The following is a 27,835-nucleotide window of genomic DNA, read 5'->3' as shown; positions in this document are numbered from 1 at the left end:
CTTTAATCTGCTGAGTATGTCCAGCATTCAGAGTCATAGAGGCCCTTCAGCCCAACTCTTCCATGCGGACCAGGTTTCCTAAACTGAACTAGTCCCATTTGGCCCATATCTTTCGAAACCTTTTACATGCATGTCTTTTATTTGAGATTCGCAGTATTTTTGCTTTTGGTAAAAAGGAATATACGCGCCAGCACGAAAATGTGACAAATTTCCTCTTACTTGTAAAGAAATTCGCTTTATGTATTCGGTATTGCAAGAAATACCACCGATAGATGCTCCCCCCCCCCCAAAACACACACACCAAACATTAACTGACTAACAAATCGGACTAAATCTCATTTAAACACACGGAGGGCTGATGATTTTCCACAGTTATGAAATACATCTTGCCATTCCGGAATGAAATGAGTTTGCAGCTGACCCAGAAACAGTTGCCGTTGCCTTTACCCTGTGACCTATTGGAGGAGGAGGAGGAGGTGGTGGAGAGGAGCTTGCGCTGCTGGATTGTAGCGAGACGAAGTTGCAGTTTGATACTTGATGTGTAGCAATTGTTGAGAAGGTGGTGAGGACCAGTCAGCGGCGCGGTGCCCGGGGAGGGGAGCTCGCGCTCGGGGATTGGAACGTGAGCCCGGGAGCGGTCCGCCTCGAGCCACCTCCATCAGCAGCAGCAGCCGCCAAGCGGCCTTTACTCTGCACCCCGCCATGGCCCCCATGGGCATACGGCTGTCTCCGCTCGGCGTGGCCGTGTTTGCCTTGCTCGCCGTTGGAGTCCTCTACCATTTCTACTCGGGCTTTCTGGCCGGCAGGATCGCCATGTTCAGGAAGCTGCCGGGCACGGACCGGGTGGACCTGAGGGAGCTGCTGGCGTTGTCGGTGGAAGCCGCCGTGCGGGGAGGGGAGGAGGTCAAGCGAGTGATGGAAGGGGGAGAACTCAACGGGAAAAGCAAAGGGAAAACTAAGGAAGGAGCTGATGAGATGCTCACCACCGGAGACTTGCTGTCACATCAGATGATGTACAATTTAATTAAAAATACATTCCCAACCATACAGGTGAGCTCGGCCACAAGAATCACGAAAGGCAATGCGGCAGAGAGGGGGAAAATAACCAAATCTTGGGGAAAGGGGTTGCACTCTATGTTTCATTCATTCGGCAGTGTAACTGCTGCCTTGAGGCTTATAACACTTTCCCCTGTTCATGTAACAATTCTACTATCTCAGAGGTGAGTAATTGTGGTGGGAGTAATTTAAAACACTTACACTTACTATCGACAACAGTGTAACAACTAATCACAGGTTTTATTTTAAAGTTCTGTAGCCTTGAGACTTATTTTTAGATCACGTAAGTTTCTGGTTTAAAATAGCATTGAGCAGAACAAGTTGGATATTTCAGAAGAGATGATTTGTTCTCTTCGGAATGCTTTAAAATGAGTAGTAACTATTCATTGTTAGCCATTTTTATTTTGCACTTAGTAGTTGATTTTTCGCTTGACATTTATCTCCTATGCCATTGTCAGAAATACATTGTTTTGGAGTCATAGGGTCACAGAAGGCCTATTTCGTCCATGCTGTGTCTCTCTGTAGAGTACTCCAGTAAGTCTCATCCCCCGTTCTATCCCTGCTACCCAACAAGTTTATTTATAAAGTATGCATTCAATTTTCTTTCAAAACTATTACTTGTCTCTGCTCCCAATATCCTAGAAGGCAGTAGGTTCCAGCTAATTGTCTTTCACTAAAAAAAAATTCTCACATCCCCCTACATCTCTTGCACAAAACCTTAAATCCATATCCCCCGACCCCCACCATCAGGGACAGCTTTGTTAACTACTCTCAATATGTACTGCTGCATTCAAAGATCCAGACACATGAATCCCAGGTCTCTGTACCTGCATACTCTTTAGACCTGTGCTATTTAGTCTGTATTACCTCTCTCTGGCTCTTCTGCCAAAAATGCTGCATTTAATTCCATCTGTCTTTTGTATGCTAGCCTATCAGTGTTGCAGTCAGTTGGTTTCATCCTCAGTTTGTTGCACCTTCAAGTTTGGTATTATTGGCAAATTTTGAACATATATCAATGGCCCTATGACAGTACCTTGCGTCCACTATTCTGCAGTTTGAAAAACAACCATTTACCATGCCTGTTTTCTGTCCTTACACCAATTTCTTTCCAAGCTGACATACTAACCTTCCTATTCTATGGGTTTTAATTTTATGAACCAGCCTTTTATATGGTACGTGGTCAAATATTTTCTTAGAATCCAATCATCCACCACATTCCCCTGATCAACCAACTCATTGTTTTATCAAAAAATTAAACTAGATTAGTTGAGCATGATCTGTCTTGTACTGTATAGATATGTGCTGCCTCTCAATTAACTCAAACCTCTCATTGATTATTGCTTCTTAAACCTTACCCACCACTGATATTAAACTGACTGGTTTGTTATTTGAAAAATACCACATGCATAGAATCACCGAATGGTTACAGCACAGGAAGAGGCCACTTGGTCCATGTGATCCATGCCAGCTCTCTGCAAATGCCACTCACTTGCCTAATCCAACTGGAATGGTGTTAAATTGGGAGGAAATCTTGAAGATGTTGTGTTCTGTTACATTGCTGATCTTTCTTTTGGGATTGAACCTCCACTACTTGGTTTTTGTGTTTTCCTTAACCACTTTTTCATAGACTTTGGAGGGAATTATTTTCTCATCTACTCCATTATACGTATTGTAGAAACTCCATTTATTTGCATAAAAAAGTGGACTTTCACAGAAGTTACTGTGGCACAACAGAAGAAGCCCCAGTGGGGCCGCAGTCAAGTTGTTGAATGTGCTAATCAGGTTATTCCCTTGTCAACTTCAGGCAGGTGTTCATGTGTGTTTTTTTTTAACTTAATTTTTCACATCAAATGTTGGACCTCCTGTTCCTTTTCCTGCACAGATGACACCAAGATTGGTGGCATGGTGGACAGTGAGGAAGGTTATCTCCAATTGCAGCGGGATCTTGATCAATTGGGCCAGTGGGCTGACGAATGGCAGATGGAGTTTAATTTAGACAAATACGAGGTAATGCATTTTGGTAGATTGAACCAGGGCAGGACTTACTCAGTTAATGGTAGGGCATTGGGAAGAGTTACAGAACAAAGAGATCTAGGGGTACATGTTCATAGCTCCTTGAAAGTGGAGTCATAGGTGGACAGAGTGGTGAAGAAGGCATTCGGCATGCTTGGTTTCATCGGTCAGAACATTGAATACAGGAGTTGGGACATCTTGTTGAAGTTGTACAAGACATTGGTAAGGCCACACTTGGAATACTATGTGCAATTCTGGTCACCCTATTATGGAAAGGATATTATTAAACTCGAAAGAGTGCAGAAAAGATTTCCTCGGATGCTACCGGGACTTGATGGTTTGAGTTATAAGGAGGGCTGAATAGACTGGGACTTTTTTCTCTGGAGCGTAGGAGGCTGAGGGGTGACTTTATAGAGGTCTATAAAATAATGAGAGGCATAGACAAGGTAGATAGTCAATATCTTTTCCCAAAGGTAGGGGAGTCTAAAACTAGAGGGCATAGGTTTAAGGTGAGAGGGGAGAGATACAAAAGTGTCCGGAGAGGCAATTTTTTCACACAGGGTGGTGAGTGACTGGAACAAGCTGCCAGAGGTAGTAGTAGAGGCGGGTACAATTTTATCTTTTAAAAAGCATTTGGATAGTTACATGGGTAAGATGGGTATAGAGGGATATGGGCCAAATGCGGGCAATTGGGATTAGTTTAGGGGTTTTAAAAAAAAAAGGGCGGCTTGGACAAGTTGGGCCAAAGGGCCTGTTTTTATGCTGTAAACCTCTATGACCTTTACCAAAGCTGGGAAGGGGATAGCAATGAGAACAGCTCATAATTTTATCAGAATATCCCTCTTGACAGCTTTCCATCTTGACCTGATGGTTTAGGCCTTTGGTGGTCAACTCTATTGTGAACAACTAGATAAAGGCAAATTACTGCAGATGCAGGAAGCTGAAACCAAAAGAGAAAATGCTGGAAAATCTCAGCAGGTCTGGCAGCATCTGTAAGGAGAGAGAAAAGAGCCAATGTTTCGAGTCCAGACGACCCTTTGTCAAAGCTAAAAGTCATAGAAAGTGGAGATATTTATACTGTAGGGTGAGGGAATGAAAGATGAGTCATAGCCACAAAAACAAGGGGAAAGGCTGCTAATGGCAGTCCATGGAGAGAATAGAAGGTGTGAATAGTCAAACGGCAGAGAAGCTGAAATCGGAGGGTAAACTGTGATAGGAGATGATGTGGGGGGAGATGGGTGGGAGAGGAAAATGGGGAGAGGTAAGGAAAGGGGATAAAGTAGGGGGGAAGAAAATAAAGATAAAGAAATAAAAGGTGAAGAACAGTTAAAAATTAAATAAAATGAAAACAAAGGGGTTGAGGTGGGGTAGAGTTAATCATTTGAAGTCATTGAATTTGATGGCTGTAAGAATTTGAAGGTTGTAATGTGCCTAGCCGGAAGATGAGATGCTGTTCCTCTAGTTTGTGTTGAGCTACACTGGAACATTGCAGCAAGCCAAAAGTTTATTTATTAGTCACAAGTAAGAATCGGCGTAAGAAACCCAGGGACCTGGGTTCAATTCCCGGCTCGGGTCACTGTCTGTGTGGAGTTTGCATGTTCTCCTCGTGTCTGTTTGGGTTTCCTCCGGGTGCTCTGGTTTCCTCCCACAGTCCAAAGATGTGCAGGTTAGGTTGATTGGCCATGCTAAAATTGCCCCTTAGTGTCCTGAGATGCGTAGGTTAGATTAGCGGGTAAGTATGTAGGGATATAGGGGTAGGGCCTGGATGGGATTGTGGTCGGTGCAGACTCGATGGGCCAAATGGCCTCTTTCTGCACTGTAGGGTTTCTATGATTTCTATGATTAAGGCTTACATTAACATTGCAATGGAGTTACTGTGAAATTCCCCTCGTTGCTACATTTGCCGCCTGTTCGGGTCAATGCACCTAACCAGCACATCTTTCAGACTGTGGGAGGAAACCAGAGCACCCGGAGGAAACCCACGCAAACCCGGAGAGAACGTGCAAATTCCACACAGACAGTGACCTAAGCCAGGTATCGAACCCAGGTCCCTGGCGCTGTGAGGCAGCAGTACTAACCACTGTGCCACCATGCCACCCCCTGCCACTGTGCGACAGACATGGGCATGGGAGCAGGATCATGTGTTAAAATGACAAGTAACAGGAAGGTCAGGGTCCTGATTGCGCACAGACCGAAAGTGCTCAGCAAAGCAATCACCCAGTCTATTTTGAACAGCGCTGGTGTTTTCCCTTCCCGCTGAGGGTTTTTAAAAAATCTCCTCTCTTGGACATGCTACTTTATGCAGATAATCTACTTTTGTAGATAATAGCAATCTTCCAGAACTTTATTTGAGCGGCCATTCTTCATGCAAGTGCCAAAATGTGAATCAAACCATGTTCTGGCTTGTTGAAAGATGTAAAGTAAAGTTTATTTATTAGTCACAAGTATCTTACAATTCACACTGCAATGAAGTTGCTGTGAAAATCCCCTAGTTGCCACACTCCAGCGCCTGTTCAGGAAAGTATAAACACGATCCTGTCCTTGACCAGTATGTATGTTTAGAGTCAGGTGTTTGCAGTACGGAATGAAACCATTGATCCTGATCTTGATGGGAAAAGATTTCATCTGCTGGGGTGGGGAGAGTTGGGTGGTTGTGGTGGAGTCTTACTCTGGAAAGTCAGGAGTCCTAAGGAGTGAGTATACACAGTGATTTTTCATGTAAGTTCCAAATTGGAAATCTTTTTGATGGACAGCCATGGCTCCTAGCTAGCAGGGGAGCGGACCACAAACCGGGCAAGAAGCCATCAGCTGCTCTTGAGCGTGCATGTGTTTGGGAGTTGGAGGGGGGTATTGTGGAGGTAGTGCTGTTGCAATCCCTAATCCTGGGCATCTGATTATGGGGTGCAAGGGAGCTTGAAAGGGTCAAGGGCTGCATTCTTGATCCACAAGCAATGTTATAAAGATACTTGCCTTCTCCCTGAAGTTGTCTTCTTCTCCCTTAAGCTGCTGGGTTTGTGGAAGCTGCTGGCCACAGTTAATCCTGCCAACCAGCTTAAATCTGAGGTTACTAAATTGTACACTGCTTCCTGGGAGGGATTTGGCTGCCTGTTTCTTGTCCCATTTCCATTAAACCCGGAATTGGATGGGTTGGATTGAGGTCAGGTTTGAGATTTTAGAAAGTTCTAACATCTCTCCTTAGCTCGACACCTGATTTTAGGAGTTAAGATTCACTCCATTGCGTCTGTGTTGGCCCATTGCTACAACTTTCTAATACTAATTGTTTTGCCAAGCTTTCTCACTATTTCTCACGTAGTTTTCTATGGTTGAATAATTTAACTAATTTCCCCTTAAATATGTCATTATTATTATGAGGTGAGAAGGTTATTATACTTCGGCATTTTAATCTTGCTTACCTTCTCTACCCCTCTGCTGTGTTAGTTTAAGAGCTGCCCCACTGCTCTGTTTACCCAGTGTCCTAAGAATGTGAACCTTTCACTCCTACTTCAGCTCTGAAACAATGCACTGGGGCCTTGTTAAATTTCTTAGCCTGGCCAACATGTAGCACAGGCAGAAATACAGAGATTACCTTCCTTGAACTCTTATTTTTTTAAAATCTAGTGCTGAACTCTGTTAAAAACCCTCTGGAAAACCTCATATATTTTAATGTATTTCATTGGTTCCAATGTGCACCACCATTATTGGTTGCTCCCACTCGATTTCTGAAATGTTTCCACCCATTCCATGATTTCCTTCACTTTGACCCCAAGGTCATGATTGCAAAAAGAAATTGACAACAAAATCTCCTTCCTTTATTGCTCCCTTATTCTTGTAATCCGTCAGTTTCTCACTTCCTGGGTCGTGTCCACTGTGTTATGTGCTCAGGACCACCACCCTCTGTTGCTGTCATTGTCTACCTCACACTAGTCCAATACTATTCACCTACTGAACAGATCATGTTGCTCAAGCTGTCCCTGCACCAGTGTGTTTTGCCTCCCTCTGCTGCCTCTGGCAATGGTCAGTACTTCTCTGCTTAAACACTATCCTTGTGGCCTGAACCATCTACCACTTTTTGGAGTGTATGATCCAGAAACCTTTCACCTTTTATGATGCAGCGGAGTGTGGCTAGTTACAATGGAACACAGAGGTTTTTTTGCTTCAGAGTATTAATTTTTGGTGTACATAGTGCAAATGTGCTGATACACTGAGGATCCATGATGGTATAAATAACACACTTCATTAAAAATCACGAGGGACACCTGCATTGTTATTCAAAAGTTTTTGACTTGGAAATGAAGATTGCTTGAATCAACTGCCAAAGCACGCGCACAATCAAATCAAATTATGTATCATCGCTTCATACAAGTATGGAAAAATTCTATACTTAAGGCTGAACTACTGATGAGGCTAAAGTCCAAACTCTTCTGTCCCTCTTGCTACAGTATCACCTGAGAGTTTAAGTTTGCATACTTTCAACAGGTATCATTGGAGTGAGATCAGCAGAGGCAAATCTGAGGCTGATTCATCTAATTTGCCTCAAACTAACCCAGATTAACTGTAGTGCTGAGTGAGATATGCTCACTTATCATAGAGCAAATATTGGATCTCCATCTAGCTCAGCATCACGTCAGGTGATGTATTTACCCATTCAGCCACAGAGGAAGCTTGTTTACATTTTGATAACATCTGCTGCATTTGTATACTGTGACTTGAACTGAAGTATCATAAGTATGAAAAGTGATGATTTCTGTAATGGAATAGCACACATTTATTGGCCAAACAAATCAATTTATGGGAGTGGCATTTGCATTAGGTATTCTCTGAAGAACGGAATGTTGGTGCCACACCAGAGATTGCTTCATGGGATCATGCAATTCCAAAGGAAATCCTGGACAAAACATCTACGACTGAAGAAGTGTCTTCTGACACCATTACAGTCTGGATTGATCCGCTTGATGCCACTCAGGAATATACAGGTACAATCTATATTTTTGAATTTTGTGTCTAGAAATTAAAAAAAAAACAGCAATGTACATTAATAAGGCAGTATTTATTGAACAGAATTATTTACATTTTGTTTGGTATTCAGGACGTGTGTTTGAATATTAGACAATAAAATGTGGTATTTAGGTTCAACATTTATGGTCTTCGCTGAACTGCCTGTGGGTGCTCTTCATAAATCGCGTGTGTGTTATTGTCACAAATAGACTTGCATTAACGCTGCAATGAAGTTACTGTGAAAATCTCCTACTTGTCATACTCCGATGCCTGTTCGAGGAAGAATTTAACATGGCCAATGCACCTAAGCAGCACGTCTCTCGGACTGTGGGAGGAAACCCACGCAGATACGGGGAGAATGTGCAGAGTCTGCACAGACAGTGACCCAAGCCGGGAACTGAATTTAATCCGGGTCCTTGGTGCTGTGAGGCAGCAGTGCTAATCAAAATGCTACTATGCTGCCCTATGAAGCTAAGAAGCAGCAGTTTATTGATATATACTATATAAAAATGATGATGCTCTTGAACATTGCAGTAGATCATTAGACGAACCGTCCTGGAAATTCCAGGTGACCAGTAGGAAACTTGAGCCTCTATGCCATCTGATGGCCAACTACCTTTTGGCTAAGATCAAGTGTTGGATCAAGCCCAAGATTGGGTGTGATGTCCTTATCTTGTCAGCTTGGATCTTGTTTGTCTCTCTTGAGGGGAGCATGAATTGGAAATTAGATTTTGATTTGGTTTTTGGAGCAAGCAAGGAATGGATTTGGTCTGCCCACTCCACTCTAAGCATTGGCTTTGTAACTTTAAGGATGGAGTAAAACATTAAAAGAAAACATTGTGACGCACAATAATTTGCATATAAAAAATTCCATTATAAATTGTACAGATTTTACATTGTAATCTTTTGCCAGACAGCAGGAGGCAAAGTTTGTGGACAGGAACTGGCTGGTAAATGCAAGATTTCTAATTAAGATCTCCCATGTTATTCCCTATTGATGGGACTTGGAGGACACGCTGTTTTAAAATGATATGGATTTTGAGAACTGTTATTTTAAAGATTCTTTTCAGCTTGCTAAAAAGTTTAAAGAATCTTGTGAAGCAGAATGAGATTTTTTTAACGAGTAGTGCAAGTCAATAGCACAGAATGGGCTTAAAAGAAGAACACATTGGAGACTGGAGTTATTTGAAATGAGTGAAAGCTTAGGGGAAAGGAAGAAAGAAAACAGAATTAAGGCTTTTTAAAAGAGAGGTTATTCTCTGTCATTTAATGCCTGCACAGAATGTAAATTAAAGTGTATTTTCCCCTATACATGGCAGTTTGCTGAGCTAGTCCAGTAATGAACCAAGATGTGCTGCACGTGTAATTTGCTATCCCAGCTTGTCTTATCATGCTTTTAGTTTCTGCTGTAATCGTGATCTTTTACTACGAAGCATTTATCATCTTCAGTGGTGGACGAGCACTTAACTTCTGAAGGGCAGAGGTAGAAGAGTGTGTGGGAGCCAGGAAAATATTTATTTGATTGGTTTGTGACTGTCTGCACTCTCAAATGTCTCCTCATTTCGCTTTTCGCTTGAGTGAGATCTTCCCCCTTCACTGGCCCACCTCAGATTCAGCTGTATGGCATTCAACAAAGATAAAAGGATCTGAAGGATTTCCAAGGCGCTACAGATCTTATTGTTTTTCATGCCACTGTTGTTGTTAGGGCATTTTTGGGACTTTGACATTGTGATTCTTTTGGTAGCATTAGGGTTGTCTGAGACTCCCTTGTTTTCTTGCGCAGCAATGACATGAGAAAACTGAACTCTGCTTCATATTGAAGGAACTGACATTTTTATGCATCTTGCCTGCCATTAAGAAAATGCAGATGTTCTAGTCCAGGGTTTCAGAATTACAAGGATGCGTCCATATGGTGGCAGCATCTGAAACGAGTAGAGGAGATATTCATTTTTATTGTGGTCATTCACTCCTGAAGCAACATTAATAGTTTGTTCCATTTGTTTGCCCACTACCAAGATATAGGGGTGGTGTGTGGGTGGGGGATGGGGCTGGGGGGTGGTGAGGGCGGGTGAGGGAGAAAGGTTGCAATTGTTCCTAAGTATTAGAAGTCTGACTTTGACTATGCAATGAATGGGACTCGCTGATGTATGATAAAGGCATGGTCAATATGAGGGACATGCCCTCTGTTTAAAAGCAGCTTGTTGTTTCCTGAAGATCTGCTATACTCCTATGATCTTTTGTAACTTGCAGAAAACAACTTTTGGAAGATGTCAGGCAATGACATGGTGGGGCTAATTTCATATGTGTGGGATGTCATTGCATGCAGCATTTTATGCTTATTTCTGTAATCTCATCGTTGAATGCCTGTGCCTGAATCGGAGGCGAGAAAGAACTGTTATCTATTTTCTGGTGAAAGAAGAACATCGGAGCCGTGAGGGAATTTGTGCATTTGGCGGATGTGGGGCTCCATTGTGGAATTTTCATCCACTACAAAGCTGCAGCCCATTCATCTAAATGCAATTCACAAGAATTCCCACTTCACTTAGTCAGTGCCTTCTTTGTCTAGTGAGAGCACTGTGCAAGTGTGCAGTTAGTCCTACAATACATAACTTGAGTGTCCGATATTGTCTCCTGAGAGTCAGTACCATATGAATCCTGTTTCAGTGTTGTAAATGATATCTGGCATGCCACTTCCAGCTTGGTGACTTTGGCCTTTGTAAGTATTTAATTGTCCATCCTGAACAGGGTCTGAGCGATAACACATCCTTTGTGCATTTTCCGTGTCACTCTGGCAACTGCAAACACCTTAAGATAAATAAATTTAAGTTGCTTTGCCTTGAAAGAAGAGGCTTGTTACTCCAACTTAATTGAATAGTTTAGCAAAGATGAGGGAATACTCAGGAATAGAATTTTGCTTGGCAGAGACTGAGGAGCCCAATGACTTTGTATTTTATGTGAGTTATGGGAAGGAAAGCAAATGGTATGGTATTTCCTATGCAGTAAGGTGCACAGTTAGGCTAAAATGCCTGTTAGTCTCACAAGGTGACCTGGGTTCGATTCCTGGCTTGGGTCACTGTCTGTGTGGAGCTTGCACGTTCCCCCGTGTCTGCGTGGATTTCCTCTAAGCTCTGCTTTCTTCCACAGTCCAAAGGTGTGTGGATTAGGTGGATTGGCTATGTTAAATTCCCCTTAGTGTCGGGGAATGAGCTAGGGTAAATGCATAGGGTTATGGGGATAGGGTCTGGGTGGGATTGTGGTCGGTGCAGACTCGATGGGCCGAATGGCTTCCTTCTGTACAGTAGGGATTCTATGATAAGATCAGAGGGTCACTTACCCTGCTTGTTTTTGGCCATATGTACTTGAAGTTTTCACAGCTTATGGCCCTGCTTATTCTAGTGAATACTTATTTCACATCAGAGGTATTCGCCTGCTGACTAGGCTGTTCAGCTCCTTTCTGGTTGACTGTTTCTCTGATGGACCTGCAGTTCTGTTTTCTTTTGCACTAGATCTTTCTGGGTTGGCACTTGACAGAGAAGAAAGCAATAACCTTTGATATGTAGTGGAAAAGCTGCACAACTTTATTTATTCTTTCGTGGGGTGTGGACATCGCTGTCAAAGCCAGCGTTTATTGCCATCCGGAATTGCCCTCGAGAAAGTTGTGCAGAGCTGCCTTCTTGAACCGCTGCAGTCCATGTGGTGCAGCTGTGCCCACGGTGCTTGTTAGGAAGGGAGTTCCAGAATTTTGACCCAGTGACACTGAAGGAACAGAGCTTGGAGGAGAACTTACAGTGGTGGTGTTCCTGTGTGTCTGTTCCCCTTGTCTTTCAAGGTGATAAAAGTCACATGTTTGAAAGGTGCTGTTTGGTGAGTTACTACAGTACGTTTTGTAGATATTACACACTGCTGTCACTATTTGTGTTGGTGGAGGGAATGAATGTTTAAGGTGGTGGATGGGGTAACAGTCAAGCAGGCTACATTGTCCTGGATGATGCTTCTTAAGTGTTGTTGGATTGCACTCTTTCAAGCAAGTGGAGAGTTTTCCATTACACTCCTGACTTGTGCCTTTGTAGATGGTGAATAGGCTTTGGGGAGGCAGGCGATGAATTACATGCTGCAGAATTCCTAACCTTTGACCTATTCTTGCAGCTGCAGTATTTATATGGCTGGCCCAATTCAGTTTACGGCCAATAATAACTTCCGGGGGGGATTTAGCGACGGTAATGCTATTGAATGTCAAGGGGAGAGGGTTAGATTCTTTCTCATTGGAGATGGATATTGCCTGCCACTTGTGTGGCGTGAATGTTACTTGCCACTTACTGCTTTGGACGAGGACTGCTTTAGCGTTTGAAGAGTCATGATTGGTACTGTTGCGCCTAATTTGCCCAAGAAAGGTGAGAGACCTCTGCATGGTAATAAACTCCTTACCGCACTCGTACTGGGGAAAATAGTATTCCAAATAAAACTTTTATTTGTTAGCCAAAACAAACAATGCACATGCTCACTTCTTGTGCAGAGTAATACCAGCCGTTCATACGGAAGTAATCAGTCTCTCATCATGGTTGTGTATTGAGTCCTGGACTTCAGGTCTTCCTTTCAAGTATTGTTCTCATCCCTGAGCACTCTGAGAGCTCAATATTTATACCTTTTGTCTACATGATTCACTATGTTCCTCAGACTAGTCTCAACTAGTTTATTCTACTATAATCTTTTCTCAACAAATTGATTCTCTTGTCTCAGCTCATTGATTCTATTATAATCTTGTCTCGCCTAATTTGATTCTATTTAACCTTCCACAGTCCCACTTACCTTTCCGAATGCTGATTAACCACGACTGGTTTTAGTCAACATAACTACTGACCTACTTCAGCTTTTCTATATCTAATGTTAGTATGATCAGGCAGAGGATGAGGCTAGTCCATAGCACTGGAGGTGTGCTGAGGCCTGCGATTGTGGTTTGCCCAGGCGAGGGTATTATAAAGGATCTGGGTAGCCAATGAGGTTAATAGGAGGCTTTGCCTGATGCAATCAGTCTTTTGGCTAAGATGAAGCATTAGATCAAGCCCGGGAGGGAGTGCAATGCCTCATCCTGTCAGCTTGAATTTTGTTTGATCAAGCCCAAGATGGGATACAAAGTCTTGTCAGCTTGGATCTTGTTTGTCTCTCAAGTGGGGACCATGATTAGGTTTAATTGGAATCGGCTTCTTTGATTAGAAATAAAGTACCGAAAGGGAGAATAAAAGAATACAGGTTATATATTAAGCTTGACCAAATTTCTAGGGCCTATAGTACTGAGCGTTGTGTAATCATAGGCAAATATGGTTTCATCGGTCAGAACATTGAATACAGGAGTTGGGACGTCTTGTTGAAGTTATACAAGACATTGGTAAGGCCACACTTGGAATACTGTGTGCAATTCTGGACACCCTATTATAGAAAGGATATTATTAAACTAGAAAGAGTGCAGAAAAGATTTACTAGGATGCTACCAGGACTTGATGGATTGAGTTATAAGGAGGGGCTGAATAGACTGGGACTTTTTTCTCTGGAGCGTAGGAGGCTGAGGGGTGACTTTATAGAGGTCTATAAAATAATGAGGGGCATAGACAAGGTAGATAGTCAATATCTTTTCCCAAAGGTAGGGGAGTCTAAAACTAGAGGGCATAGGTTTAAGGTGAGAGGGGAGAGATACAAAAGTGTCCAGAGGGGCAATTCTTTCACACAGGGTGGTGAGTGACTGGAACAAGCTGCCAGAGGTAGTAGTAGAGGCGGGTGCAATTTTATCTTTTAAAAAGCATTTGGATGGTTACATGGGTATGATGGGTATAGAGGGATATGGGCCAAATGCGGGCAATTGGGATTAGTTTAGGGGTTTTTAAAAAAAGGGCGGCATGGGCAAGTTGGGCCGAAGGGCCTGTTTTCATGTTGTAAACCTCTATGACTCTATACCTCTTCTGACCTTATGGAGGGACTGCCTTTGAAGAAACACCTGAAGATGGTTGCCTGAGGACACTGCCCTGAGGAACCCCTGCAGCAATGACCTGGGACTGAGCAGATTGAGCTTGAAACAGCCACTACCATCTTTCTTTGTGCTAGGTATGACTCCAGCCAGTGGAGAGTATCCCCCACCATGGTCCCCATTGACTCCAGTTTTGCTAGGGCTCCTTGACGCCACATTCAGTCAAATGTGCCTTGATGTCATTCCCATTCACCTGTCGACTTCAGCTCTTTTGTGCATATTTGGACGAACGCTCTTATGAGGTCAGGAACTGAGTGGCCCTGGTGGAACCCAAACTGAGCATTAGTGAGCAGCATATCAACTGAGACACATCTGAGGAACACAGCCGAGAGAATATGAACTTTGGTTTTACAAGTTAGTGTCAGGTTTGAATGGTGGATCAGTAGAAGATTGACTGTTGCAAAATCATAGCTGGCAATGGTCCTATTTAGCAGCTATTTGCTTGAGGTAGGTGTGACAATCCATCCTGGAGAGGACTGATTGCCTTCCCTAGTTAGAGTAGCTCCAATGTGAGATAAACAATACATTTTAAAAAATCTTAGTCCCTGTGGAGAATTCTGTTTTAGGTCAGCTTTCACTGTTGATCCTTTGCAAGCTCAGGCAACGTAAATAATCCTGTTTCTGGAGTTTGGAATGGAACCTCTGACTTTGGACAAGAGTTCCAGTTTGCTGCACTTACACCAGCAGAGTGGAACCCCAAGATTTTAAGGCTGTTCTTTGATTGTGAGGGTTGTTTTCCCTAAGCAGCTCATATCTATTGAAAACCTGGCGATGGAGGACATTTAGATTTCCTTTAATCACTGTGACCTTCATTGTGAATGAGAGAAATGATGCTCTGGAGCAGTCAATATTGTAGATATATATATTGAGAATTATAATTAGTTCTTCCATTATTTGCTCCTTAATCAGTATGAAGTTGAAATTTTCACCGGAGGTGCTCATTTCCAGGGTGAATGTGGGAATGGGGTACTTGTTAATTTATATTGTAATTTTGTGAGGGGTGTGGGATTAAGTCTCCCACAAAAATACAAGATGTGGAGACGTCGGCGTTGGACTGGGGTGGGCACAGTAACAAGTTGTCACGACACCAGGTTAAACTCCAACAGGTTTATTTGGAATCACGAACTTTCAGAGTGCTGCTCCATCAGGTGAGTAGGAAGCCACTCACCTGATGAAGGAACAGCACTCCAAAAGCTCGTGATTCCAAATAAACCTGTTGGAGTTTAACCTGGTGCTGTGATAACTTGTTACAAAATACAACATTTTGGGTCGAGGGATGCAGTGAGAGTTGTCATGGCAGTTCCTTGCTGCAGAAAATACTTTTGGATAAATGTGGTCAATTAATCACAACAATTACTAATCAGTAATGAATAAGACTTGATTCAGCCATTCGGTTGGTTCCTGGTTATATATCTTTGGTATTTAAATAGGGTAATTTAGTCTGATTAATCTATTATCCCGGTGAAAGTCAGTGTGTTCTCCTGGCCTTCCTCCAGCTTTCAACATGCGATGGTTCCAGATCTACCTGCTCCAACACAACAAGCACACCTTTTTTATTCATTCACGGGATATGGATGTCACTTTATTGCCCATCCCTAATTACCCTTGAACTGAATGGCTTGCTAGGACATTTCAGAGGGCATTTAAAAGTCAACCACATTGCTATAATCCCATGTAGGCCAGACCAGGTAAGGATGGCAAAGTTGTTTCCCTAAAGGGCATTAGTGAATTAGATGGGTTTTTATGACCGACAATGATTTCATGGTCATCATTAAACATTTAATTCCAGGTTTTTATAATTCAAATTTCAACTTCTGCCATGGTGGAATTCAAACCCGGGTCCCCAGCGCATTACCCTAGATTAGCCAGTGACAGTACCACTATGCTACCAGCAATAGTTTCTCCTTCTGTGTTTGCAAAGTGCTTCCTGTTCAATATGCACATGTCACATATTAATGATACCATCCGTAAATTTGGGTCCAGCTCTGACATGTTGAAAACAGGTGGAGACACACCTTTAAATTAATTATTTGCACAGTAATATGCAGAAACCATATCAGACATTGAAATAGATCTGATGCAATCTTGCATCTAATCATGTTGTGTGTCATCTCAGGCTTAATTGTGTGGGAATTAATTATCTGTCTGTCAGTCCGCAATGCAATGCCTCTAGCAAGAGCAAAGCAAAAATAGAATGCCTTATATGGGAAGAAGATAGAAACATAAAAACATAGAAACATAGAAAACTACAGCACAAAACAGGCCCTTCGGCCCCACAAGTTGTGCCGAGCATATCCCTACCTTCTAGGTCTACCTGTAACCCTCCATCCTATTAAGTCCCATGTACTCATCCAGGAGTCTCTTAAAAGACCCTATTGAGTTTGCCTCCACCACCACTGACGGCAGCCGATTCCACTCGCCCACCACCCTCTGAGTGAAAAACTTCCCCCTAACATTTCCCCTGTACCTACACCCCAGCACCTTAAACCTGTGTCCTCTCGTAGCAGCCATTTCCACCCTGGGAAAAAGCCTCTGAGAGTCCACCCGATCTATGCCTCTCAACATCTTGTATGCCTCTATTAGGTCTCCTCTCATCCTACGTCTCTCCAAGGAGAAAAGACTGAGCTCCCTCAGCCTATCCTCATAAGGCATGCCACTCAATCCAGGCAACATCCTTGTAAATCTCCTCTTCACCCTTTCAATCTTTTCCACATCCTTCCTGTAATGAGGCGACCAGAACAGAGCACAGTACTCCAAGTGGGGTCTGACGAGGGTCTCGTATAGCTGCATCATTATCCCCGGACTCCTAAACTCAATTCCTCGATTGATAAAGGCCAGCACACCATACGCCTTCTTAACCACCTCCTCAACCTGCAGGGCCGATTTTAGAGTCCTATGGACCCGGACCCCAAGGTCCTTCTGATCCTCCACAGTACTAAGAGTCTTTCCCTTTATATTGTACTCCTTCATCCTATTTGACCTGCCAAAATGGACCACTACGCATTTATCTGGGTTGAAGTCCATCTGCCACTTCTCCGCCCAGTCTTGCATCCTATCTATGTCCCTCTGTAACTTCTGACATCCCTCCAGACTATCCACAACCCCATCAACTTTCGTGTCGTCGGCAAACTTACCAACCCATCCCTCCACTTCCTCATCCAGGTCATTTATGAAAATGACAAACAGCAAGGGTCCCAGAACAGATCCCTAGGGCACACCACTGGTGACTGACCTCCATTTAGAAAAAGACCCATCTATACACACTCTCTGCCTCCTTTGGGCAAGCCAGTTCTGGATCCACAGGGCAGCAGCCCCTTGGATCCCATGCCCTCTCACTTTTTCTAGAAGCCTTGCATGGGGGACCTTATCGAACGCCTTGCTAAAATCCATATAAACCACATCTACCGCTTTCCCTTCGTCAATGTGTTTAGTCACATTTTCGAAGAACTCCACCAGGCTCGTAAGGCACAATCTGCCTTTGACAAAGCCATGCTGAGTATTCTTGAGCATACTAAACCTCTCTAAATGCTCATAACTCCTGTCCCTCAGGATCTTCTCCATCAGCTTACCAACCACTGAGGTTAGACTCACCGGTCGGTAATTTCCTGGGCTATCCCTATTCCCCTTCTTGAAAATAGGAACCACATCCGCAATCCTCCGGCACCTCTCCCGTCTCCATTGACGATGCAAAGATCATCGCCAGAGGCTCTGCAATCTCTTCCCTCGCCTCCCACAGTAACCTGGGGTACATCCCCATCCGGACCCGGCGACTTATCTATCTTGATGCCATTCAAAGATTCCAGCACAACCTCTTTGTTAAAGTCCACGTACTCAATCTTTTCAGCCCACTGCAAGCCCACAGTACATCCACCCATGTCCTTCTCCTCTGTGAAAACCGAGGCAAAATACTCATTAAGCACCTCTGCCATTTCTACTGGTTCCATACTGATTTTCCCACCTTCACCTTTTATAGGCCCTAGTCCTTCACGTCTCATCCTTTTACTCTTCACATATTTATAAAATGCCTTGGGGTTTTCCTTAATTCTACTTGCCAAGGCCTTCTTGTGACCCCCTTCTGGCTCTCCTAATTTCCTTCTTTAGTCCCTTCCTACAAGCTGTATACTCATCTAGATCCCTATCTTCGCCAAGCTCTCTGAACCTTTTGTACGCTTTCCTTTTCTTCTCGACTAGGTCCCGCACAGCTTTCGTGCACCACGGTTCCTTTAACCTACCAACTCCTCCCTGTCTGCTCGGAACATTGTCCTGTAGAACCCTAGACAGACATTCCTTGAAAAACTGCCACCTCTCTTCAGTAGATTTCCCCGAGAATACCTCCTTCCAATTTACTCCTCTAATTTGCTGCCTTATGTCTTCATATTTCCCCTTACTCCATATAAACGCTTTCCTAGCTTGCCTGATCCTCTCTTTTTCCAATGCAAGGGATCACTAATTTTTACATATTGCAGTATAACAGATACACACTACATTCGGTATATGTTACAAACATAATTTTGGAAATTGGACTTTATTTATTACATTACAGCAGGTTTTGTTCTGCAGAATATCAGGTTATAGTGCAAGAGCAAATTACTGCAGATGCTGGAAATCTGAAATACAAATAGAAGATGCTGAAAACACTCAGTGGCTTAGTCAGCATTTGTGGAGAGAGAAACAGAGTTGCAGGTCAACAATGCTCATGTTTTAGGTTCCAGTGCCTGACAGAAACAGTACATCTATTGCAGGCTTTACAGCAGTTCAAGTGGAATCCTGATGTGAACATCCTCCTCACTAAATTCATTAACTAGATGTTTACTGCTATTTGAAGAAGATAGTACTACTGCTTTCAATGTTACAGCAGACCATGTAAAATTCTTACAGGACTGAGAAAATCAAGTGTGAATTTGTCTGTAAGGCTCAGAAATAAACTTAGTTGCTGCACATAGAAAATCTTTATGCAGTCTGAGCTCCAGTTCTCACATGCCTCAATTGAACTTCTGGAATCCTACACTGAATTTCTAAAGTGTGAATTGGCTTTTCTTAAGGCATGATTTGAATATTTCCAGTGTTATCTTTAAATTCAAGTGGAAAATTAAGATGCAATTTCTGGCTACAGTGGAATAAATTGGAATTTAAAATGAATTGCATTTTGTGGCACTAAAAAAAATATAGGTAACATCGCTTTTTTTATCATCTTTGTGCAGAAAAACTTTTACATTATGTCACCACTATGGTGTGTGTAGCTGTGAATGGGAAACCAGTGATTGGAGTAATCCATAAGCCATTTGCTGATTTTACAGGTATGAAAAGCAATTCTATACGCAATTTACTGAATGTTTTTTCAATTTTTTTCCTACCGTATTTGTAGAATTATAGGTACCGTTCCTCAATTTTAAATATAGTCAGATCTCTGGACTCAGTGGTTAAAGTTTGTAAAATGTCTGGGAGATTGGTAGATACTGCATTAGCTCATGTAAAAATCAAATTTCTGAGACCAATTTTTTAGGTCAAAAGTCATGGGCCGGAATTCTACCGGCACGCCCACCCTGATTTTGGGGGCGGGCGAGGCTCAGAGAATGGCATTCTCCATTGTCCTCAGGCGCGATCATACGAAACTCGGGCAGATTTGCCGGTAGAATTCTGCTCGTGGAGTATACTTTTACGCAAAAATAATGTTTTTGAAGGATGTACGTGTGTTCTTGACTTGGGTCTCAAAAGACGGTCACAATGAAATAAACTGAACAAAAACAACACTTAATTGATTATTTAATATTTATACATTTCATCCAACACAATGTAAATACCATAAATTATCTACAAAAGGTTGAAATCTTTCAAATCACTGACCATCATTTGAATCGCCAAACAATTGGGCCATGTAACCTGATTACATAGCATCATTATACGGATCTTCTTCAAAATGGTCATCATCATTCATAGCACCGGTAACTTTGGCATCACCGTTCATCAAATAATCATCCTTTGATGAAGACACATATATTCCAAAGTCTATACATGATTTTTTGACAAGTTTGTTCGATGCATCGATGATCCATTGACATGATATTGGTAATAAGGGTCCTTGCATATTTCCACCCTTTAGTTAATGATTTTTTTGTCTTCTAACATTCAGTTGTTTTGCATCTTAATGGTACTGTTCTTCAGAGATTTCATCAACAACATGAGATTTGAACATATCCCAGATGAGCAAACTTTCTTCTTTATGTAATGCTCCTGGTCTCAAATTCCACATTCCTTTGATCCATTTCTTTCAAACATCTTCATCAAGTCGATCTTTCTCCTGAATATTGGCGACGACATCTTTTTGGAATTTCTCTGCGGGGAGCGTTTTGTGCTTGAATACAACGTCTGCTTTAATTGTGTGCTATCTGCCATATAAGATGAAATCATTGTGGACTGTGCCCTCTTGTGGCTAATAGTCTTTACAAGGAGGGTTTTTCACCACTCTTGGTAGCTGTCTTGCTGGCAGGTTCAGCAGTGTTTCAATGCAATTCAGTTGATGTACATTCTTCTCTAGATGCTGGATGCCAAAATAATGAAATTTGATTATTTTATTGTCGAAGTCAGGTGGCAGACTGTGAAATGTTTGTTCTCTGATAATGAATCGTACCTTTTCACGAATTTTGTGCATCTCCTGCGTCTAGTGCTGAATTCTGAAATACCATCTTCCTTCGCTTCTCTGAGGACATTGTCAGATGGCTTTGTGGGTGATATTATTATTTAACTGATGGTTGTTAACCCATTCTGCCACTCTTTTCTCCAGATCAGTCTTCTTTCGCTGATGCGTTTATTCTTCAGCATCTTTCCTAGTTGATTGGATATTTTTCTCTAGTCTTCAATTATTTTCTTTGGTCTTGGCGGATACTACAGTTTGCATTTCAAATTGAGCTGTGTACTTGAGTCTTTCTCAGAGGCATAGTGAATGATCATGTGATATACACCGATTGGTTGAGAAGTAGAACATAGAACATAGAACAGTACAGCACAGAACAGGCCCTTCGGCCCACGATGTTGTGCCGACCTTCATCTGAAACCAAGATCAAGCTATCCCACTCCCTACCATCCTGGTGTGCTCCATGTGCCTATCCAATAACCGCTTAAATGTTCCTAAAGTGTCTGACTCCACTATCACTGCAGGCAGTCCATTCCACACCCCAACCACTCTCTGCGTGAAGAACCTACCTCTGATATCCTTCCTATATCTCCCACCATGAACCCTATAGTTATGCCCCCTTGTAATAGCTCCATCCACCCGAGGAAATAGTCTTTGAACGTTCACTCGATCTATTCCCTTCATCATTTTATAAACCTCTATTAAGTCTCCCCTCAATCTCCTCCGCTCCAGAGAGAACAGCCCCAGCTCCCTCAACCTTTCCTCATAAGACCGACACTCCAAACCAGGCAGCATCCTGGTAAATCTCCTCTGCACTCTCTCCAGCGCTTCCACATCCTTCTTATAGTGAGGTGACCAGAACTGCACGCAATATTCCAAATGCGGTCTCACCAAGGTCCTGAATTCTGAAATACCTGCTAGTAGCTGCTAGAATTGGAGGGAAAATCTTAAAGGTTCCCGCACATGTCTTTAAATTACTGGTAGGAATTAATAATCATAATTCAGTTTGATCCCTGGAAAGCTAACATCGACTTTTACACAAGGTATATGAAAAATTCAGTTTTTTAAGGCAAAACTTAAATGGGATTTACATAGAAATTGTACATGCTGTCAATCTTAAATATTAAAAAGGCATTGTGCTACGATATAGAACAGAATCTCCTGTTTATCTGAATGTTAATTCTTTCTTTGTCTGACAGCCTGGGGAATGGTACATGGAGGATCAAATGTCAGCATGCGTAAATCGTACAATGAGAAGAAACCAAAAATTATAATTTCCCGGTCGCACACAGGCACAGCAAAAGCATTTGCCCAAAACGCATTTGGAAATGACAGTGTCATTAAAGAAGCTGGAGGGGCAGGTAAGATTGGTTGGGAAATGAGAATTTTTTAAATTGTAATTCATTAAAATATTATTATTGAAAAATTATGTTGTATCAATTCAGTAGCTGGCAAGTGATTTATGTAGTGAGATGTTAGTAATACAAACAGAAGGTGATGAATGATTTTGTTCCTGCAATTGGTCCAGAGAAAAATAATGTGTGTACCCTTTGGCGCTATAAATCTGATTAGACTTGTTGAGTTCAATGTGGCAAAACTACGTGTTGTTAGTTTGCAGAAATGCTGATAGTCAGGTGTGGGTACTATGGTCTAGATCTTCCAGTCAGTTGCCCGCAAAGTTTTCTATCACCCGATGATACTACCCATTTTCAGCTTCTGATCCTGGCCGAAGCAGAAATTGATCAATGCAGTCTCTCTAAGATAACTCCAGCCAGTATAGTAAATTTGGAGGAAGAAGACATGTCCGCTTTTCGTGACAGTAGCTGCCATATTCGGGTAAGTTTAACCGACTGAGTGGGTGTGATGGGTAGGCGGTCGTTGGGTCCAGTCATGAGGTGCTGGTCAAGGACTGTTAGTTGGGTCTTGCTGAGGGGTGGTGGGTAGTTGGGGTCTGGTTTGGCAGGGAGCGGGAACACAGAGCATTAATGCAATGGGGACACAGCATACTATAGTAAAGGAACCAAGACAGAGGGAGTTCAGTCATGTTGGGTTCCAAGGGAGTAAGGTGAGGTGGATGGCCTCTACTTTAATGTTAGAAGTATTATAGGTAAGATTGATGAGTTAACGGTTTGAATTGACTCATGGAATTGTGATATTGTTGCCATCATAGAGACATGGTTGAGGGAGGAGCAGGATTGGCAACTCAACTTTCCAGCTATAGGATCTTCAGGCAAGACAGCGAACAGTGTAAAAGAGGAGGTAGAATTGCATTATGAATTAAGTAATCAGTTATTGCAGTAAGGAAAGGCAGTATCTTGATATGGAAAAGGAAAACAATGGCCTGCAAAAAAAAAGTGTTGAATTGCAGAAAGGCGGATTTTATTAAAATAAGACAGGATCTTGCCAAAGTCGATTGGGAACAGCGTGTGAGAAAATTTACAGCAGAGCAGTGAGGGGGTGTCCAAAAAGGCAATGGGGAGAGTACAGGCCCAACATGTTACCTTTAGGATGAAATGTGGGAGTTACAAGTCTAGTGAAATCTGGATATTTAGGAATATTCAGGATTCGATAAGAAAGAAAAGAGAGACTTTTAGCATCAGGAGAGGCCTTAGTGGAGTATAGAAAGTGAACGGGGAGCTTAAGAAAGCAGTTAGGAGAGCAAAGAAAGGACATGTAAAAGCACTGGTGAGTAAGCTTGGGCAGAATCCCAAGATATTCCGCAAGTGTATTGGGGGGGGAGAGGAAAACCAGGGAAAAAGTAGGGACCAAGGGGGCAATTTGTGCATGAGGCCGGAGGACATTGGTAGGGTGTTAAACAAGTACTTCACATCTGTCTTCACCCAGGAGACGAGGATGTAGGTACAAAGTTTGGGGAGAGGGACTGAGAGGTTCTTGAACAATTTGACATAGGGTGTGAGGGGATATTAGAGGTTTTGGCATGCTTAAAAGTGGACAGATCCCCAAGTCTGGATGAGTTGTATCCCAGACTGCTGTGGGAGGCAAGGGAGGAAATTACAGGGGTTCTGACCCAAATTTTTAATTCACTTTTCAAGATAGAAAAGTGGCAGAGATGAACCAGGGAACTGCAGACCAGTGAGTCTCACATCAGTGGTAGGGAAACTATTGGAGAAAGTACTGAAGAAAATTCCACTTGGAGAGGCAAGGTTTGATCAGTCAGAATGGCTTTGTCAGAGAAAGGTCATGCCTAATGAATTTGATTGAATTTTTCAAGGCAGTGATTAGGTGTGTAGATAAGGGTAATGCAGTTGATGTAATTTATATGGATTTCAGCAAAGCCTTTGACAAGGCCCCACATGGGAGACTGATTTTAAAAAAAGTAAAAGTTCAAAGTTATGCCGGTCATTGAAACTAGAAGCAGGATTAGGCCATTTGGCTCTTCGAACTTGCTCTGCCATTCATTTTGATCATGGCTTATCATCAAATTCAATATCCTGATTTCCCCTCATATCCCTTTAGCCCCAAGTGCTATATCTATTTCTTGAAATCAGGCAACGTTTTGGCCTCAACTACTTTCTGTGGTAGTGAATTCCACACATTCACCACCTTCTGGGTGAAGAAATTTCTTCTCACCTCAGTTCTAAAAGGTTTACTCCTTATCCTCAAACTATGACCCCTAGTTCTGGACTCCCCCCACCATTGGGACCATTCTTTCTGAATCTACCCTGTCTAATCCTGTTAGAATTTTATAAGTTTCTATGAGATCCCCTCTCTCTCTTCTAAACTCCAGTGAATATAATCCTAACCGACTTAGTCTCTCCTCACATGACAGACCTGCAATTCCCAGGAATCAGCCTGGTAAACCTTCGCTGTGCTCCCTCTACAGCAAGGACATCTTTCCTCAGATAAGGACACCAAAACTGCCCACAATACTCAATTGTGTTGGCCTCACCAACATCCTATACAATTGCAGCAAAACATCCATATTCCTATACTCAAATCCTCTTGTTATGAAGGCCAGCATGCCTTCTTTACTGCCTGCATGCTTATTTTCAGTGACTTGTGCATGAGGACACCAAGGTCTTACTGAGTATCCACGTCTCTCAATTTACACCCGTTCAAGTAATAATCTGTCTTCCTTTCTTGCTACCAAAATGGATGACCTCACATTTATCCACAATATACGCATCTGCCATGCATTTGCCCACACACTCAGCCTGTCCAAATTACGCTGAAGCATCACTGCATCTGGTTAATTGGATTGGCCATGCTAAATTGCCCCTTAGTGTCCAATAATGTGTGGGTTAGGTGAATTTGCCATGGTAAATGTGCGGGGCTACGGAGATAGGGCAGGAAATTTGGTGCAGACTCGATGGACCAGATGGCCTCTTTCTGCACTGTAGTGATCCTATGATTCTATGTACACATGGGATCCAGGGTAAATTGGCAAGATGGACCTAAAACTGGCCTAGCAGTAGGAAACAGAAGGTGGTAGGGGAAGGCTGTTTGTATGACTGGAGGCCGGTGTCCAGTGGCATATCACAGGGATCAATGCTCGGTCCCTTATTATTTATGAGATATATATATATATAAATGATGTAGATGAGAATGTGGGGGGAATGATAAGTTTGTGGATGTCACAAAGATTGGCAATTCCCAGGTATATCTCATGTTGCTTCCGCAGGATCCTGACACGCATCTTCCAACATACATCCCAACTCTGACGATCCAGAGACTGGAAAAGTTTGGCCCACATTTTCAAGTGCATTATTGCTTGAGTACTCAGCATCCTATTCATCTTTAATTTCTTTGAGCGTGTCGCTGGTGGCATTTGAATACCATTTTGTATACTGATTAATTGTCATGGAAAAGCAGTGCAAATGCTGATGTAGCTAAGATCAAGCCTACTGGGCAAATGTTCAAACCCTTTGCTTGAAAATAATGGAGCAAAATCCAAACCATTCAGAACTGAGTTCTTTTTATTTCATCTGCTTCAACTTTTGAGTTCATATAAAGTTTTCTGCCAGAAGAAAATTTACCAAAATCTTGTCTTTTTTTAGGTTATAAAGTGCTGTCCTTGCTGAACATACCTGATGATAAACAGCCTGACCATGCTGATGTTTACCTTCATGTAACTAATATCAAGAAGTGGGACATCTGTGCTGGCAATGCCCTTTTGGAAGCACTTGGTGGTCAAATGACTACTCTCGAAGGAAAAGCTATTGATTACACTGATACTGAGTTGAATGACGGTGGAATTGTTGCCAGTATTGGCGTCTCCCACAAGACATTGCTTGAAAGGTTGCCAAACTTGAAATCTATTAAAATCCTGTAGAGTTTCCCAACTAGTTCTTGCAATGTAAAAGCAAAAAAAGTGTTCATAATTGTCATGAATTAACTTTTATCCTGGTTCTCTTTTGGAATCGTTATGCTGATATGTGTGTGTGTGTGCGTGTGAAGGCAAGATTAGGTGTGGAAGGCAATGTAGAGCAAGAATCTAGGTTTTAGTAGGACCCAATCCTGACTTTAAAATTGCAGGTTTGGCCTGAATTTTGTATGAACTTCGCTAAATTTAATGTATTAATGTGAATGTTTATAAAATGTTTAAGTTAATAACTTATGGTTGCAGAATTATGGAACCTATAGCTCTAGGTCCATTAGATTTAGCTGATGTTTAAGCTACTGTTTAAGAACTAGATTTTTTTTCCCTCTTCTAACTCAGAGAGATGACTGTTAAGATTAAAAACTGGTTTATTTTTAAAGACCTCTACACAGACTGATATTTAAATAAACCACATAGTGAAATGTTTTTGTTTGGTATGTCATATAACACAAGCCCCATAACTTTTTGTGAGTGAGTAAAAGCTCATAAAGGATTTTCTGTTGCTGAACTATTCCTCAACACTTTCTTTTAAATGTTAAATTCTAGCAAAATCCATGACTAGTTATACGGAAATTCATTATTTGTTACAGCACTACTGCTTTGTTTAAAGGATTACTGAATATTTAGCAAGTTCCAACTAGGCAATAATGAATGAAGAGATATGTGAGCACCTCGGAGAGGGTGGTCTTAACAAACCCAGGATATCTTCTGTAGTTCCCCCATTAACTGAAGGTGCTGCTTACTTTGTGCTTTGTGATTACCTTTGGTACTTTTCACAAATGCTGGTCTTTGTGGGTGAGCCTTCAGTTTGTGACAGGCTATTAACACTTTTAGCAGGCACTTCTGAGTAATGAATAGGAGCAGGAACTTTGAAACCAGCTGTAGAACTTCTATTATTGCTCCCTTTGAAATCAGCCAACTCTGCACACACTGAGAATTGAACCTTGTACCTTGTGCTACATACCATTTCAGTTCAGTGCCATTTCAAGTGATACGTTAACACAGTAGGCCATACAAGGCACTCATCAGGGATTGTTTTGCATTTAAAAACCTTGTTATGTGGTCACTTTTTTAATATAAAAAAAGTCCATTACAGATGTAACTTGTAGTTCAAGCACAATTTTTTGACTTTGAATAATTGTTGAAAGTAAATGTTGAATGAGCAATTGCAAAAAAAAACGGGCACAAAGCTGGGAGAATTGAAGCTTGGATCAAACGATTGAGTGCGTGTCCTGGGAATTTTGTAGATCTATAATTGAGCAGAATGTTGCTATTGTTCTACTTGCAGTAGTGCCGCCTTTAACTGAATGCAGCAAATCTTGTTTTCTGACTTTGTTGTTGCTTTGTTCGTATCCTTTCTTTATTTGTGTTACTGTCGGTATGCTATTTGTGTTTTCAGACAAAGCTGCACATTTATTCACTGGCCTAGTTCTTCTATGTAGATTGAGGTGTTTGTGGCATTAGGAATAATGCTTTCATTTTGTGTGCTATTGCTAAAAATATAACTTGTGACCTCGCACCATTTTTTAAAGATCTCTTCCATACAATATCGGTTTTCATTTGTTCTTAAAGCGTTCCAACTTTGTGTTCTTGCACAGCTTAAGAACTCAAGTAGAAAGTGCTTTAGCTTTCAGCCCTTCTATTTGCAATGGTTGCATTGTGTCATACTATTTTTTTATTAGCTTAAGTTCTCTACAGTTTGAAAATAATGTTTCTTGTTCCAGTTATGTAACAGATGAACACTTCTAGTTTTGATTATACCATTGATAAAAGCTCATATCTG

General features: G+C 42.0%; 1 protein-coding gene across 1 annotated transcript; it reads left to right on the top strand.

Moving 5' to 3' along the window:
• Positions 1 to 445: 445 nt before the first annotated feature.
• Positions 446 to 27,835, top strand: bpnt2 (3'(2'), 5'-bisphosphate nucleotidase 2). The gene is made up of 5 exons (XM_078216201.1): positions 446 to 1,050; positions 7,880 to 8,042; positions 19,282 to 19,377; positions 21,911 to 22,072; positions 25,730 to 27,835. The coding sequence occupies exons 1-5, from the start codon at positions 703 to 705 to the stop codon at positions 26,002 to 26,004; spliced, it is 1,044 nt and encodes a 347-aa protein (XP_078072327.1). The 5' UTR covers positions 446 to 702; the 3' UTR covers positions 26,005 to 27,835.

Source organism: Mustelus asterias, chromosome 7, assembly GCF_964213995.1.
Source record: "Mustelus asterias chromosome 7, sMusAst1.hap1.1, whole genome shotgun sequence".
NCBI classification, from domain to species: Eukaryota; Metazoa; Chordata; class Chondrichthyes; order Carcharhiniformes; family Triakidae; genus Mustelus; species Mustelus asterias.
This window is presented reverse-complemented; position numbering and strand designations above follow the sequence as displayed.

What these genes read in the sequence shown, in the direction of transcription:
- bpnt2 (XM_078216201.1), top strand. Translation starts at nt 703, where the DNA reads ATGGCCCCCATGGGCATACGGCTGTCTCCGCTCGGCGTGGCCGTGTTT. An exon ending in ATACATTCCCAACCATACAG is followed by an intron (nt 1,051 to 7,879) that starts GTGAGCTCGGCC and finishes CATTTGCATTAG; the next exon opens with GTATTCTCTGAAGAACGGAA. An exon ending in TGCCACTCAGGAATATACAG is followed by an intron (nt 8,043 to 19,281) that starts GTACAATCTATA and finishes ATCTTTGTGCAG; the next exon opens with AAAAACTTTTACATTATGTC.